Source organism: Rhipicephalus microplus, chromosome 2, assembly GCF_043290135.1.
Source record: "Rhipicephalus microplus isolate Deutch F79 chromosome 2, USDA_Rmic, whole genome shotgun sequence".
In the NCBI taxonomy this organism is placed as follows: Eukaryota; Metazoa; Arthropoda; class Arachnida; order Ixodida; family Ixodidae; genus Rhipicephalus; species Rhipicephalus microplus.
Window position 1 is genome coordinate 258,887,658 of NC_134701.1, and position 17,445 is coordinate 258,905,102.

Below are 17,445 nucleotides of genomic sequence, written 5' to 3' on the forward strand. Positions count from 1 at the left end.
TAGCAGAAACAGGGCTTCGCTTGCCTGGCTAGCAACCATAGTTACGCGCCTTCACCGCCTAACTATGGTTGCTAGCCAGCCAAGACGGCCAGACGTTTGTTGACGACCTGCCTCGAGTGCTTCTACTGTGTCGTGTCGGAGAGTCGAATAACCACAGAGTCTTGTGCGCCTTGGAGTGGAGGAGAGTCGCGTTGCTCCCCGGCCGCGCTGGTAAAGTAAGGCTCGCTCAAACTCGTCCCTCCAATTTTTGACGCTGCAAGGAACCAAAAGTCCTGGCTCGTTTATAACATACAACCTTTCGAGCAACCTTTTGCGAGCGTGAAAAAGATAAATGCTAGCTTTTCCGAACTAGAAAGCTTATTTGGAACTATTTGTACATGTCCACTCATATCGAAAAACAGTGCGAGCCCCAGGACAACAGAGCAGCGCTTAGTCCGTCTATGTCATGTTGTTCTGCGGTTCGCAGTGTTTATCGTTTCCTTTGCTGACTTTTCTAGTAACTAATAGTTAATTCGAATGATAACCCGACGACATTACCATACGTGTTTCTTGCTCACGGTGCAAACGCGTGTCGTGCAGGGCTAGAGTGGAACCACACTGACCTGACGCAGAACTACGTGAGTTACAGTTACTGTTTTGGAGCCATTGGAGTCTGGAAAATGCGGTGGTTGTGACGCAGGCACCCGAGGCGAGCTACGACTTCAATGACGACGACCGCGATCCATTTCCACGGTACGACCCTCAGGACCTCAACAAGTAAGTGAGCGCTCACTCAGATAACGTTTAGATTCGTGCTTATCGAAAACATTAAGGCGGCTTCGCAGGAGTGCCAATCCTGAAGGATCGTTTCTCCTTGATTTTCTATTTCTTTATTATTTCTTGTGTCTGTTTCTTTTTCTATTTTTCCGTATGCTTCTGTCGTGTTTCTCCTTTTATTTGTAATATTTATTCCTGTCTCTTTATCTAGCTCTTGCTCTATTTTTGTCCTATTTTTCCCTTTCTTCATTTTATGGTACCCAGCTCTTATTGAGGAAACAAAACTTAGCGTTGATGCAATGAATGATAACTTGACGAGTATCATTACGGAGTGAGCAGTGGAAGTTGGAGATACGGTACTTAGACAGGACACTGGCACGCTGTCCCAGGAGACGAAGAACCTCATTAAAAAGCGTCAAAGCATAAAAGCCTCAAATACAACAGACAAAATAGAATTGGCAGAGCTTTCAAAGTTGATAAATAAGCGTAAGGTATCCGATGTGAGAAGGTATAACATGGAGAAAATTGAACACGCTCTGAAGAACGGAGGAAGCGTCAAAGCGGTGAGGAGGAAACTTAGGATATGCAGAAACCAGATGTATGCACTAAAGGACAAGGAAAACAAAGTAACTGCCATTATGTATAGGATAATTAAAATGGCGGAGGAGTTTTACAGAGATCTGTACAGTAGCCGGGAAAACCACGACCTTAATATAAGAACTAGCAGTAGCCCAGATGACACCCCACCAGTAAAGAAAGAAGAGGTCAGAAAAGCCTTGGAGAGATATGCAAAGAGGCAAAGCTGCTGGTGAGGATCAGGTAACATCAGATCTGGTGAAAGGTGGAGGACAGATTGTGTTAGAAAATCTAGCCACCCTGTTTACGAGGTGTTTCCTGACGGGAAGAGTACCAAAGTCTTGGAAGAACGCTAACATCATCTTAATACATAAGGAAAGAGATGACAAGGACTTGAAGAATCACAGGCCGATCAGCTTGCTCTCCGTAGCATACACGCTATTTACAAAGTTAATTGCTAACAGAGTTAGGAAACATTAGAATTCAATCAACCAAACGAACAGGTAGGATTTCGAACAGGCTACTCAACAATCGACCACATTCATACTATTAATCAAGTAATTGAGAAATGCTCAGAATATAGCCAACTACTATACATAGCCTTCATAGATTACGAGAAGGCGTTTGATTCAATAGAAATATCAGCAGTTATGCAGACACTGCGGAATCAGGGCGTCGATGAAGCATATATAAACACCCTGGAAGAAATCTACAGAGGATCAACTGCTACCATAGTGCTTCGTGAAGAAAGCAACAGAATACACATCAAGAAGGGTGTAAGGCAGGGGGATACAATCTCCTCAATGCTATTTACTGCGTGCTTACAGGAGGTCTTCAGAGGCCGTGAATGGGAACAGTTAGAGATAAGAGTTAATGGAGGGTACCTTAGTAACCTGCGCTTCGTTGATGACATTGCATTGCTGAGTAACTCAGGGGACGAATTGCAACTCATGATTAAGGAGTTAGACAAGGAGAGCAGAAAGGTGGGTCTCAAAATTAATCTTCAGAAAACGAAAATAATGTACAACAACCTCGGAAAGGAGCAGCGCTTCGAGATAGGTAATAGTGCACTTGAAGTTGTAAAAGACTATGTCTACTTAGGGGAGGTAATAACCGCAGTGCTGAATCACGAGACTGAAGTAACTAGAAGAATAAGAAACCTGGAGACTTACAAAGAGGGTTCCGCTTAAATTGAGGACGACGCAGCGAGCAATGGAAAGAAAAATGGTAGGTGTAACCTTAAGAGACAAGAATAGAGCAGAGTGGATTAGGGAACAAACGGGGGTTAAGGATATCATAGTTCAAATCAAGAAGAGGAAACGGACATGGGCCGAGCATGTAGCGCGTAGACAAGATAACCGCTTGTCATTAAGGGTAACTAACTAGATTCTCAGAGAAGGCAGGTGGGTTAGGGGGAGACAGAAGGTTAGGTGGGCAGACGAGATTAAGAAGTTTGCGGTTAAAAATTGGCAGCACCAAGCACAGGACCGAGTTAACTGACGGAACTTGGAAGAGGCCTTTGTACTGCAGTGGACGTCGTCAAGCTGGGGATGATGATGATGATGATGATGATGATGATGATGGTGGTGATGATGATGATGTTGATGACGACGACGATGATAACAATTATCATGATGATGGTGATGATGATGATGATGACGCAAAAATAAGCCTTGTACAAACACGAACGTTTCAGATGCGGTCTTATATAAAACATTATGACGTAATCGAACACGTGGAGCATAAAAAGTTTGATGGATATTATGGTTACTCTGTTTACAGCTTAAAATTGACTTTTTTTTTCTTTAAAAGCCTGCATGAACCACCGCGATGATGATGGTGTCGTATCCATAACGATATGTGATTTATTTGCAGCCACGGAACGCGCTGTGCCGGAGAGATCGCCATGACTGCCAACAACCGAAACTGCGGAGTTGGCGTGGCGTACGAAGCACGCATTGGAGGTGCGCATGTTGGTATTACTCGTGTGACGTCATACGTTGCTTCGAGTTTAGCGGACGTAGCCGGTACGAATTAGACATCTTGTATGAAGACTTGTGAACACAAGAATTATTCTCAAAAAAGGTATGCATAACGTATAATCAAAAAGCATGTCAATAATAGGATTGTCTAAGAGGAATCGATTAACTGTGCTAGAAAAGTGAGCGCACGCCGAGGAGGCGAAAAATAAAAAAAACAGATATAATAATTAGATTATGTTAATAACTGCAAACCTAGCCTGTTTCTGAAATGATTTTCAACACCAAGCAGAGCAGAATGTCAAAAAGGCTGTCTGTGCAAAAGATAGCGAAAAATATCACCCAAACTGCAACTAAATTGATTATTCGGTGTTTCAAAGCCAATTCACATTTTATGGTTTAGAAACGGTTCTTCCACTTGGCTCCTCGCACTGAATTCTGCTTCTCGCACTGAAGCCAACTTCTTGTAAACCTGCCGAAAATGTACAAGTCGATGCCTGAAAGTCGCCACTGCTTCTTCGGAGCTGTGAGGCTGTGTAGGTTGTTTTGTTTTCCATTGCGCGCTAAGCAGATAGCGCTAAAGCGGTTATGCCAGGGTATACGCGATATACAGGAAGCGAGCATGAACAATATCTCTTATTCACTACGCTTCATTTTGATCTGTCCAACACGCTATTGCGTTTCTTTTACATGTTTTAAACTTACCTATTCATGTGTAATACATGCGACTACTTCTGTACTTGGACATATTTTTGCTGTTGTTGACGTACTACATTATTCTTACTGACTTGTTGACCCAATTTGTTATTACTTTGTATCGACCCCCCTTACACAATGCCTCTGTGAGGCCTGTGTACATAAATAAATAAATAAATAAATAAATAAATAAATAAATAAATAAATAAATAAATAAATAAATCACTTTGTTGTCGCAAGTGTGAATCGAGAAACGACGGATCTCGCAGGTATCCGCATGCTGGATGGTGACGTAGTGGACGCCGTCGAGTCCACATCGCTAGCGTTCAATGTCGAAGGTACGCAGCCCTTTCTAATTAACTGTAGACACTGACGTTTTGTCTGGCTTTTATGAATACTATCTGGTGACTGTTCTGGAAGCGATTGAGAGATGTGGCGACCCCGACCCTATCCATCGAAAACGCAACAAATACTTCATGACGTCACGCTTTAGTACGACTGGTGAAAAGCGTATACTTCGTGCATACAAAGCTGCTTATAACGGGAAAAAATAGATCGGGCACATCGCCGAAAGTTACTGCGACTGCTTCGTGGCACCAGGCAGCACTGACACGTGCACGTATAGTGTGAGCATGGTGCAGACAGCTGAGTCTACTAGAATGTATAAGAGCGTCAAGTTACGTCATGTACTACGTGCACCCTGACGACGAAACCAATGTTGGCGACCTGTGACGTCATTATGACGTCACCTCGTGATGATACCTTTTGCATGACTCGCGTTGACACCTGTGGAGCGGGACGCCGATGGTAAATTTTCGCGTTTGATGAGGCGTATAAGGCATTGCCCTTATTGTTAATAATCAAGGGCAAGCACAGATGGCGCGATTGGTTGGGGCACCACGCAGCTATCGACGTGTTCAGCGCATCGTGGGGCCCTTCGGACGACGGGCGCACAGTGGACGGCCCCAAGCGGCTGGCCAGCGAGGCCCTCGAGCGGGGCGTGACCCGTGGCCGCGCGGGCCGCGGCTCCGTCTACGTGTGGGCCTCGGGCAACGGCGGCGCCAAGGGGGACAACTGCAACTGCGACGGCTACGCGGGTTCCCCGTACACCCTGTCGGTGTCCGGCGCCAGCCAGCGCGGCCGGTTCCCTTACTACGGCGAGAAGTGCGCCTCGACCATGGCGGCCGCCTACTCGTCGGGCGCCTACACCGACCAGAAGGTGTCCACCTCGGACCTGCACGACAGCTGCACCACGCAGCACACGGGCACCTCGGCGTCAGCGCCGCTGGCAGCGGGCATCGTGGCACTCGTTCTCCAGGCAAAGTACGAGACGTGGAATCAGGGATAGCGGGGCTCGGTTGTAGGAAAGGTTGTGGCGTAACTTTTTTGAGTGAAAGTATTCCTATGGCAAGCAATTCAAGGCATTCGGAATGGAACACCTGGAGTGAGGGCAATCACAATGACGAGAGGCAGGAGTGGATAAACATGAGCACGTTCTAAAGAAACAAGCGTATGTGCTTACACACCCGCAATGCGATTCAAGTAAGCTACAAATGCTGGTTAAGTTCCGTGTCTCTTAAGAAAGCCGAAAGGCTCGGCAGCGCATGCACGCCAATCGAGTCCTGTAGCAAACAGTAGGACAACGGTGAATCGGTCGACTATCAAAAGCTGGTGCACCGATTACAATTTCGACAGATAGATAGATAGATAGATAGATAGATAGATAGATAGATAGATAGATAGATAGATAGATAGATAGATAGATAGATAGATAGATAGATAGATAGATAGATAGATAGATAGATAGATAGATAGATAGATAGATAGACATTATAACATAGCAACACAAATGACAATGTTGCCGCTCAGCCAAACGATCATTGTTGTTGTGGGAGATGTTCATGCATACGCCGCTGCACCGCGATCGCAGCCCGGACCTTGGCTGGCGTGACGTGCAGCATCTGGTAGCCTGGACGTCGGACTTCGCACCGCTCAGCTCTAATCGCGGCTGGAAGCGCAATGCTGCCGGCCTGCTCTACAACAGCCGCTTCGGGTTCGGACTCATGGACGCGCATGCCATGGTACAGGTGAGCACTCGGTCACGCACTGCGCAACCTCATCGCGACCCAACTTGTCGCTCCTTCTTCGGTGTGTGTGGGTATGTATATGCAAGTCGAGAGACGGCGTACAGAGTAGACCATCGGGAATGATCGTCAGCGAAAATTCGAGATAACTGCGAACTAATATATAATAATAAATATTCAGTTTAAGTTAGAATCGAACCAGGGCCATCTTCGTGGCAAGCAGGTGCACTACCACGGAGCCACGCCAGTGGCTGAAAATTCCTTGTAAAAAAAAAGCGGTAAGGATGTCATGTAGTGGAATGAATCTCCTTGATGCATGTAATCATGTAGGGCAGAATCACACCAGGTGTCTAAACATGGGAATTGCCTGCACAAAGTGCTCGGGTAAGCAAATGCACAAGGACGCGTAGTAGGTGATTCACCAATTCTCAAAAGGTAGCTTTAAGGCGAAGTGCGCGTTTCGCGATTGCACTTTCTGTATTTAGTATTCTAGGACAGCGCGAAACGGCCAACGTTACGCGCACAAACCATCCCTTTGTTTGAGTATCGGTTGATTGATTTATTGATTGATTGATTGATTGATTGATTGATTGATTGATTGATTGATTGATTGATTGATTGATTGATTTGTAGGGTTTAACGTCCCAAAACCACCATATGATTATGAGAGACGTCGTAGTGGAGGGCTCGGGAAATTTCGAACACCTGGGGTTCTTCATCGTGCACCCAAATCCGAGCACACGGGCATCAACATTTCCGCCTCCATCGGAAATGCAGCCTTGAGGATCGGTTGAAGGCGATGAACACGGGGTCCGATCAAGCTACCGCATTCCACTTTTGATGCCAAAGCGCGAGTCATTCGAGCTTTCTATAATGTTGTGCCAACGGTTCGCTGCCAGGGCGTAGTGCACTGGCGTTCTTTTCTCACTGCTTCTCTTGTCCATGCTGCGCTCCGCTGCTACTGACAACGGTTAGCAAAACGAATTTTCACTCGTGGGTGGTTTACGCGTTTTTTTTTATCTGCTTTTTGTCTTGCTCTCTTTCTTTCATTTGCTCGCTCTCTCTCACTTCGACTTTCTTCGGCCAGAGTATACCTTGTGAAAGAGCACACACACACACACACACACACACACACACACACGCACACACACACACACACGTACTGTGACGGCCCTCTAAAACATCAATGCGGCCATTTGAACACGAAGTCGAACAATACATTATTGTCACTTATTTATTTATTTTTCACGCTGCGAGCCAACTTTATCTCTCGTAGTAAGCGTCTCTGTTAAAACACAATGTGAACAAGTGGAAGAAAAGATAACTTGCCGCTAACAGGGACCAACCTTAAGATAACGCGTCCTATCACAAAAAAATATTCCCCCTCTACACTTCATTAATAGCTAGGGTTTCCTTGTGGCAGGCTTTAGTATGCGAGATATCATTGCTCAGCTACAACCTCGTAATAAATACCATGCGTGCTTCGCGACGCCAGCAGACAAGAAAATAAGAAGTGCTCGACACTCGCCGTCATGGCTACTAGCGGCGCTGACTACCACCCCCACGGTCAAGTGCACATATATACTGCAGCTCAGCTGGTAGAGCATCGAACGCATTATTTGAAGGTCGCGGGTTCGGTCCCTGGTAGCGGCAAGTTATTATTTTTTCATCCGCTTTACGTTCTTCACAGTTACATCACAATCACTAGAATTACTAGAAATTACTTTCCTTGGCTTTCTTGTCTAAGTTCTCAATATTATTGTGCTTAACAAAGAAAACGAGCCCTTAATGTTCCCCTACTTTCGTTTGTTAATAGAGTCTCGAAACAAACTCAGCGGTAGTTCATACACAACCAGATAGTTCCAACAGCTAATTAGGCTAAATAAAGCACAGGGGAGATCAATTGTTGTTTTTTATTGCGATAGCAGTTGTATCGACAGTTCTGACTGGTTTTTAACCTTCACCGTCACTGTCATGTCACGTGTAAAGTCCCTGGATTTCCAACTGTGACCTTCGATTTTATTAGCGCGGTCATCGCTGGCACGCGCGTTATCTGGCTGTATATGAGCCGTCAGGATGCTTCTCGCGTACCCATCTACGTGCTGCGTTTTCGACGCCAAGAGACGGTGCGAAAAGTGAGCCTGGAGCGGCCACATTCTCTTACAGCAGCGTTTTGTAGAGTTGCGTACGATGATATCCAAAGTGTTAGCTGCCAGCCTCTCACATCGTGTGACATTCCTATTAGTTGCTATCGCATTCATTGCTTTACCCTTGCGGTGATACTATGTCTTTTTAATTGTAGTGTAGTAATTATGGCGTGAATTGACATGAGTTAAAGTGGACCGAAAAAATTACCCTTTCAGTCAGCGGGATGCGAACCCATAACTTTCGAATTACACACCCGATGCTAACAGTGGATGGGGAAGCGTCTATCGTCAGCACATCTTCAAACACTTGTGCTTACAGATACCTCATTCGTACAAGTGCGTGGGGATGTGCCGTATATGATAAACAGACGAACGACGCAGGCCGCCCTGAACTGGACCAACGTGGGGCGTCGCGAACAGTGCCGACTCGAGCCGTCGGCACTGCTGCCGCGCCGGCTGGCCTCTCACCAGCAACTGCAGCTGGCCTTCGACGCCAGCCTGTGCCCACTGGCGGCGCTCGAACACGTCCAAGTGCACCTGGACCTGCAGTACTCGCAGAGGGGAGCCCTGGACGCCTACCTGCGGTCGCCGGCCGGTTCGCTCGTTTCCCATCAGAAATTATTCACTCGCGGGGCACCTTCAGTTTAGTCAGTTGGCTGCAATACCTTTATTTTTATTTATTTATTTTGTCCGCCATGTTGATGTAGTGGTTACGGTGCTGAGCTGCTAGCCTGGCCGTGGCGGTCGCACTTGTTTACCTTACCTGTAATAACTCTCACGGAGGGTTGATAGTATTCCGTAAACAAATTTCGCTGTAGGCGAAATGGTGGAGGTTCGCGTACTGAGCGATGCCGGATGGTCGCAGCTCTACACTACGCCATAGTACCTTGTTCTGGGACATAAAGATTATTATTATTATTATTATTATTATTATTATTATTATTATTATTATTATTATTATTATTATTATTATTATTATTATTATTATTATTATTATTATTATTATTATTATTATTATTATTATTATTATTATTATTATTATTATTATTATTATTATTATTATTATTATTATTATTATCTTTGTTTGCTCGTTCGTTTTACCACACCTGTATACAGCAAACTCATCAACGTGCTATCCTATGACCTACATCTGCAGTGTAAAATATTTCACGACTATTTTTGGAGTATAGAACACAACAGCGATACCAGATTAGCAGCGGGCAATATTGTTCGTTTCGGGCCTGTCGTTCAAACTGTGACGCGAAAGGAAGCAAATAGAGTCAAATGCAAGCTAACGTCGGGAATTGGCACGGTGGGTTGTGGAGGATGCCTTGCTAGGGGGTTCTGGGCTAACCTTGTTAACATGCACCTAATTTTAAGCACACAAGCCAAGAGTTACAACCTTTTGCTTCTCGGAACTGGACTTGGGAAGCCAATTGGCAACACGTGACCAGGTTCGGCGAGCCTTGTAGTGGAGCCCTTCCCCCGATGGGTTCTTCCTGCAGTAACCAGGGAGCCTCATTTTTATAAAAGCTGTTTTTCACTCTCTCCGTCGAAAAACAGCTGCTGCTACAGCTAGCAATAGAACCCGGAACCCGTCGTACAGGAATAAAATTTAGCCACATGACCTGCCATATCATAGGTGATGCTGTAATACAAGTACAGCCATACATACAAGGAGGTCCACTCGTACGGCGTCGTCTACCCTGCGTTCAAGCGCAACCGCTCACGCGTTGCAGGCACCGAAAGCGTGCTTCTCTACCGCCGAGCCAAGGACACCACGGGCCAAGGATTCCGCAACTGGACCTTCCTCACGGTCCACCTGTGGGGCGAAGACCCGCGCGGCCTCTGGGTCCTCGTCATTAGGGACAAGGTGAGCTCGCACCTGGGCAGGACAACGGGCGTGTCTCTCTAACTGGGATCACTGCAGTACGGTCAGGACAACGTCGGACGACTGAACGCGGTCTCAATGACGCTCAGTGGCACACGTGAGCAGCCCGCCTACCAGGTGATGAACGACGGACGTCGTCGATACGACGACGAACAACTGGCACATGACGTCATCGACACAGTCCCGGTGAGTAATAATAAACATAGGCTGCACACTGTACGTGCTGTGCAGAGGAGCCGTTCTAATAGTGATGGATAGATGAAAAGCACTTTTATTGTGAAATGGGGAGGCGCATCTAAATCCTCGGTATAGACGGGACATTGCCAGACTATTGAAATCATTCACAGTGTCTTATAGGACTTCGAAGTAAGTCAAGACTTTTCAGTAATTTAAGAAGTAGTCACTTAATGTGGGCGAAGTACGGATACATTGATCAGGCCGCGCTGACTTCGATAGTCCTCATATAATAGCTGCGTGTTCGGATTCACGAGCAGTGCCTCATGATAACTCGCGCATTGTACCGGGAGCTGTTCCTTATAAATAAAGATAATTCATAACCTCCACCTTGACTTCCACGCCCTAAATGTTCCACGCCCTAAATGATCTCCACGCCCTAAATGTGAGCTGTCTTGCAGTTATTTCAGAGAAACGTGCATACGTACTCTTTACAAATTGTCAACAAACATTACATTGCGAGATATATTCGGTAACAGTAGGACCACGTGGCTGCCACCTTTTATGGAAGAAGGGGATTCCCGGCGCGGTCTCAGACCGCACTCTGTATCGGAACAACTGCATGCACTGCCACGAAGGGTATAGCGCTAATATTTGCGTATGTGGACGGCTTACCCATTGTTCCCAGTTAAACCTTCCGTAAGATTTACGTTCAGTTAGGCATCGGGCAGAGGGCAAAAGGGGAGGACTACACATACAGGAGTTAAACCATCTGCTAGATCTCCTGAATGACTGGTTGTCACAACCCCGATATCTCTTACAGCTGTATGATAAAAGTGGGCATTTCAGATAAGTTGAACCTCGCTATAGCGAGCACTGAAACTGCGAAATGTTGGTTATAGCGAACTAAATATGAACTCTGTTTGGTCACGCTTATTTTCAACTGCATTGGTAATCTGTATGACAAAATCGAAACGCGAGCGCCGCTGCGATGTCAGCCACAACGAAGAAATATTTGGTTTGCGCGAAATCCAAAGCTGTGAAGGTTGCGTAAAAAAAAACAAAAAATAATTATTCGAAAACAATTCCCAACAACAGTATTTCTTTTTTATGTAAGTGTCGTGACACCGAAAATTTACTTTAGGATATGGTCTCTACTTTCCTCAATTAAATCTCAAATAAATGTAAACTCAGACCTGTTTTGTCCAACGAACTTTGTGATTTCACCTTTTTATGCTGCAGGCTGTAGTATAAAACAGCAGAGAGAGGCAAGTAAGAATCACCTCGTTTATAGTGGGCTATGAGGCTAAAATAATTCGTTTTTGTATCTAGGAGTGTTGCACTAGCCAGATTGCCACTTTGCGACGATTTTGATATTTACAGTTACAATAGACATCGGATATAGAGAACTAATTTATGATCCCCGTGCTGCTTTGTTATTCAATTTGCGGTATTCGTGCTTGACGCAGGAGTACGAAGAGGAAGAGGAGGCACATCGCGCAGCGGTCATCCAGCGAAGTCGCCTGCAGCAGGTGCTGCTCGGAGAGAACCTCATCGCCCCGAACTGAACAGCCTGTGGGTGTGTGACCTTCGCACAGTGTCTGTCTGAAGTTTAGAGTTTGCCGCTTGATTGATCGACCTTCCGCAGCTTCCGACATCCCTTGTCATGCGCAGAAGAAAATGGATGTCACTAGAGCCAGCGTATCATAATCAGATGGCAATGTGGTATAACCCATGTGGTATTACACGGAGAGAACTGAACATGCTCTAAAGAACGAAGGAAGCGTGTGGGGTCTCGGCGAGGCGAACGCGCGCATCGCCACGCCACGCTCTTGGAGTGAACGGACACAGTTGACGCGGTCGGTACAACGTACACAACATACAAACATTTATTAACTAATTTAGACGACGATATCGTCCGCCGAATGATACACCAATTTCAATTAACACGTTACCAGACAAACACCATAACGCAATGACACACTAAACACACAATAACATGATAAACATACACTAACACATACCCCAGGCGGCGTCGCCAACGCCTGACTTTCCACGTGGGACCCCGGCGCGAAGCCCGCGGTGCGGAGCACCGGGACCCCACTCTACAGACAACCGTTCGCGGCAGCCGCCACGCGCAGATTTGAGGGCAGGGAAGCTATTCATCATTTGAGGGCAGGGAAGCTAGCAGCAAGATAAAATTTGAGAAGCGATTGAGAGAAATGGGGGAAGAGCGTTGGGCTAGGAAGGTTTTCAGCTACTTGTACATGAAGAATGTCGATACAAAATGGAGGAAGCGAACCAGGAAGTTGACTGGTAAATACTTAGAAAACAGCAGGTGGCCAAACCAAAAAGAACTATCGGTTAAGAAGAAAGTGAAGGAAACGGAGACTGACATGTGGAGAATGGGCATGATTAAGACGTCCGCACTAGAGATCTATCGAACTTTTAAGCAGGAAATTGCCAAGGAAAGGATGTATGATAATACTCGGGGTAGTTCTCTACTGTTTGAGGCCAGGACGGGAGTACTGCGAACCAAGACATATCGGGCCAAATACGAAGGGGTAGACACAGTATGCAGTGCGTGTGGAGAGGAACAAGAAACGGCCGAACACTTGATAATGTTCTGTAAAGGGCTTCACCCTATAGCTCAGGATGATGGCGCAGAGTTTTTTAAAGCACTGGGGTTTAGGGACCGGGAAGGCAAAATAAACTTTAAGCGGGTAGACTTAACTAGAAGGAGGTTATCTGATTGGTGGCTAAAGTCAAGGCACGAGTGAAAATTAAACTCTTCACTGCAAAGTACGAATCCTCAAACTCCCTTTTTAAGGGAAAAAAATATAGTTTTTGGTTCATTAGGTATTACGGCTTGGTGGCGCTAGCCACCGCCCGATCTAAAGGGTACAGCCATATCCATCCATCCATCCATCCATCCAGAGGCTCGCTCAACCCTCGCCCACCACCAAGGCCTACCTTCCACCAGGGGCCACCGCCGGCGCTACCACTCTACCAACAGTGGTACTCAAAATGAACACAACGCCATCTATCGCCCGGCGGTGGTCACCACCGAAACAAAGCCTTGGAGCGAGACACGTGCGCCACGCGGCGCACACAACTTTACAGGGGGGGGGGGGGGGTGTCAGCACCCCCACAAGCGGAGAATAGTTAAAGTAGCGGAGGCGTTTTACAGAGATTTGTACAGTAGCCGGGACAACCGCAACCATAATGTAAGAACTAGCAGTAACCTAGATGACATCCCACCAGTAATGACAGAATGGAAGCTTCGGAAGGAATGTAAAGAGGCAAATCTGCCATTGAGTATCAGGTCACATCATATCTGAAAGACGGAGTACAGATTGCGTTTCAAAAACTATCCGCCCTGTTTACAAAGAGTCTTCTGACAGGGAGGGTACCAGAATCATGGAAGAATGCTAACATCATCTTAATCCATAAGAAAGGGGATGACAAGGACATGAAGAATTACAGGCCGATCAGCTTGCTCCCCATTGTATACAAGCTATTTTAAAAGGTAATTGCTAACAGAATCAAGACAACATTGGAATTCAATCAACCAAACGATCAAGCTGGTTTAGAACAGGCTACTCAACAATCGACCACTGTCATACTATCAATTAGGTTATAAAGAAATGCTCAGAATACACCAAACCACTATATATAGCCTTCATAGATTACGAGAAGGCATTTGATTCCGTAGGAATATCAGCAGTCATGCAGACACTGCGGAATCAGGGCCTCAACGAAGCATATATAAACATCCCGGAAAAAATCTGCTGAAGATCAACTCCCACCATAGTGCTCCTTAAGGAAAGCGACAGAATACCAATAAAGAAGGGTGCAAGACAAGGGTATACGATCTCCCTAATGCTATTTACCGCGTGCTCACAGGAGGTTTTCAGACGCCTAGAATGGCAAGAGTTAGGGATAAGAGTTAGTGGAGAGGACCTTAGTAACCTGCGCTTCGCCGATGACATGCATTGCTGAGTAACTCGGGGAACGAATCACAATTCATTATTACTTAATCAGACAAGGAGAGCCTAAAGGTAGGACTTAATATTATTCTGCAGAAAACGAAAGTAATTTACAACATCCTCGGAAGAGAACAGCGCTTCGAGATAGGTAGCAGTGCACTTGAAGTTGTAAAAGAGAGCGTCTATATGGCAGGTAGTAATTTCAGAGCCTAACCACGAGATTGAAGTAACTAGGATAATAATAATGGGGTGGAGAACAATCGGCAGGCATTCTGAATTCACGACTAACAGATTACTCCCATTCCTCAAAAGAAAATGTCTATAACATCTGCATTTTACTGGTACTTACCTACGGAGCAGGAACCTGGAGTCTTACAAAGGGACTTCAGCTTAAATTGAGGACGACGCAGCGCGCGATGAAAAGGAAAATGATAGGTGTAACCTTAAAGACAAGAAGAGAGAAGAGTGGGTCAGGGAACAAACCGTGGTTAGATTACAGAGTTGAAACGAAGAAGAAATGGACATGGGCCGGGCACTTAGCGCGTAGGCAGAATAACCGCCGGTCATTAAGGGTAACTAACTGGATTTCTAGAGAAGGCAAACGCACGAAGGTGAAACAGAAAGTTGGATGGGCCGATGAGATTAAAACGTTCGCAGGTATAACGGGGCAACAGAAAGCACAAGACCGGGTCGATTGGCGGATCATGGGAGAGGTTTTTGTCTTGCAGTGAACGTAGCCAGCGTGATGAAGTTTGATTGATATGTGGGGTTTGACGTCCAAAAACCACCATTTGATTATGAGAGACGCCGTAGTGGAGGGCTCCCGGAGATTTCGACCACCTGGGGTTCTTTAACGTGCGCCCAAATCTGAACACACGGGTCTACAACATTTCCGCCTCCATCGGAAATGCAGCCGCCGCAGCCGTGATTCGATCCCGTGACCTGCGTGTCAGCAGCCAAGTACCTTAGCCACTAGAACACCACGGCGGGGCGATGATGAAGTTTGGGGATGTTGCCATTACATTTCAGCATCTAGCGCACAACACAAGACTAGTCGATAGTTATAGCGCGAGAACAAAACGACGACATAGAGACAAGAAGTTTTGTTCTCGCGCTATAACTATCGTCATGCCATACCAACTAGCCCAAGCTTCCACACTTCTAAGTTACAAGACTAGTATCGAGCGACAACCGGCGAAGACACGAGTCCGAGCCCGGTCTCTGCGATGGCATTTCAGTGGAAGCGAAACGCTAGAGGCTCGTGTGCTTACATGCAGGAGCTAGTAAGAGAACCCCAGGTGGTCTAATTTCTCGGAGCCCATATCGCCCCTTATTATCGCTCAGTGCACGATATGATATGATATCGCTCCTGTCTTCGTCAGTTGTCAGTCAGTCCTTTCCGTGTGCTGTGTTCTAAATGCTGAAAAGGCCTTATCTCGGTCACGGCAACAACATGCCTCCCTTTAATGTTTGCAAGGAATGGAAGCAGCGTTTTCACGTGCACGTTGTTTTCCTCCAACCTCAATGCAGCAGGAGGAGGAGCTGGGGGGGTAAGCAAATATTGGCGCCATTGAAGGTTTGGTGCCTGTATGTGGGGAACGGGTGGAGATGGACTTGGGTGCCTCTGTGAATGTGCCGTGTGTTTGCACCACTTCGATTGTTCTTCAAATAATCTACCAACTAGCCAAACAACAAGTTATTTCATAATAGTCAAACTAAAGTGCCACGACACTTCGATCTCAACAGCTTGTCAATAAGTTGTGCGGTCGGCAGCCACATTCAACTTTTTTTCTAGTTGTGTTTGCCCTTCAAATACACTGGCTTAAAAAAGGGCATGCTGGCAAAACGGCAAGAAACACTTTACAATTATCTCATAGAGAAGGGGAAACACTATTCAGCTCCACCGCAATGCCACAATGTTATGCGCTGAAGCATATAAAAAAATCGGAAAGGGTGTTAGTAAGGGAGCCCCCGAAAAGCGCGTGTATTTTTTTTCGTTTTCTTTTTTAGACGATGAGTCTAAAATTACCTTCGTGGAACGTCGGCCCGCGTCGGTGGCTTTCGTCAGTAATAACCACTGCGAGTAATGCAAACACATCATCTCTTGATGACACCATCATATGACGCGATGATTATGTCACAGATCCCCAGAAGTTTTGACGTCACCTAATATGACATCACACAGTGACGTGATCACGTGGCACCTTTGATTGGTCGAAGGTGCGACAATCACGGAGGCAATGCAAAAGCAGCCGAGGTGTCTGCCATCGTGGGGGCAGTTCAAAACTACGTCACGTGCAGAAAGCATGGCTGGGCCGAATCAACACATCGACTTAAAAAAAAAAAAGATGGCCCTCGCCTTTGAGTCGTTTTAGATGTATGCATGAATAATGTTTTTTGTTTGTCTGCTCATTTGTTTTTCCTGGTCGCACAAGTAGACGGCCCACACTGTTTTTCCACATTCTTAAGTCGTGCACTATACAGTACTCAATAAGAAAAAAGGGGTCATTTGACTTTTTTTGTTTGTTTGTTTGTTTGAGACCTGACTTACTAAGTATGACTCTCTTTCTATGAGCTCTGTTTGGAGATTGTTGTTATGCCCTCTTTTGAGAGTCGCGACACCCTGGAAAGAACTGACGTGTGTCTTTAAAGAGAGTCAAATACGTGGCGAATCAGCCAGGGCTCACAGAAAAGAGTAGCACATACTCTTTGTTTCCTCAATATGTATCAGGTGTACACCAGAGTTCGCAAAAAGTGGAGGGAGTGAGGATCGCGGTTCGATCACCTTGCGTGAATGTTCGTGCGTGCGTTTGTTTGCCTGGGTGCACGCATAAGCCTACGCATGCAAAACTGAAGTTATTGCGAATGTGGGGAGTGTTTGAGCCTCTGGCCCCGAGAAATCCCCGCACCCGTAGAGTGCACCGAATTGACTGTTGACTTTTTCGTCACTGTCTCACTTTGCAGGGCCGTCTCGTCGCAGAAGACTCTCCTCCCGGTTCTTCGATTGCACAACACAATCTCAGCCACAGCGGTGGCTGTTGCAGACGTGTCTCGATCCTTCTCCGCCCCGAAATGACACCGACAGAACTCACGGTGAATGCCTGCAGCGGCCGCCGACCGATGGCTTGTCGGTCCTTGCCTACGAGCCCCAGT

The 17,445-nt window shown here is 46.3% G+C and overlaps 1 protein-coding gene across 1 annotated transcript in view; it reads left to right on the forward strand.

The window, feature by feature from the left end:
• LOC119169333 (neuroendocrine convertase 1) overlaps nucleotides 1-17,395 on the forward strand; it is a 42,808-nt gene extending 25,413 nt beyond the window's left edge. Inside the window, exons 5-15 of the mRNA XM_037420441.2 lie at nucleotides 580-617; nucleotides 680-756; nucleotides 3,208-3,296; nucleotides 4,277-4,345; nucleotides 4,913-5,330; nucleotides 5,938-6,094; nucleotides 8,620-8,833; nucleotides 9,978-10,111; nucleotides 10,169-10,315; nucleotides 11,773-11,882; nucleotides 17,257-17,395. Coding sequence (XP_037276338.2) covers nucleotides 580-617; nucleotides 680-756; nucleotides 3,208-3,296; nucleotides 4,277-4,345; nucleotides 4,913-5,330; nucleotides 5,938-6,094; nucleotides 8,620-8,833; nucleotides 9,978-10,111; nucleotides 10,169-10,315; nucleotides 11,773-11,871 — 1,442 coding nt within the window. The 3' untranslated portion in view covers nucleotides 11,872-11,882; nucleotides 17,257-17,395. The remainder of the gene's footprint in view (nucleotides 1-579; nucleotides 618-679; nucleotides 757-3,207; nucleotides 3,297-4,276; nucleotides 4,346-4,912; nucleotides 5,331-5,937; nucleotides 6,095-8,619; nucleotides 8,834-9,977; nucleotides 10,112-10,168; nucleotides 10,316-11,772; nucleotides 11,883-17,256) is intronic.
• Nucleotides 17,396-17,445: the final 50 nt, after the last annotated feature.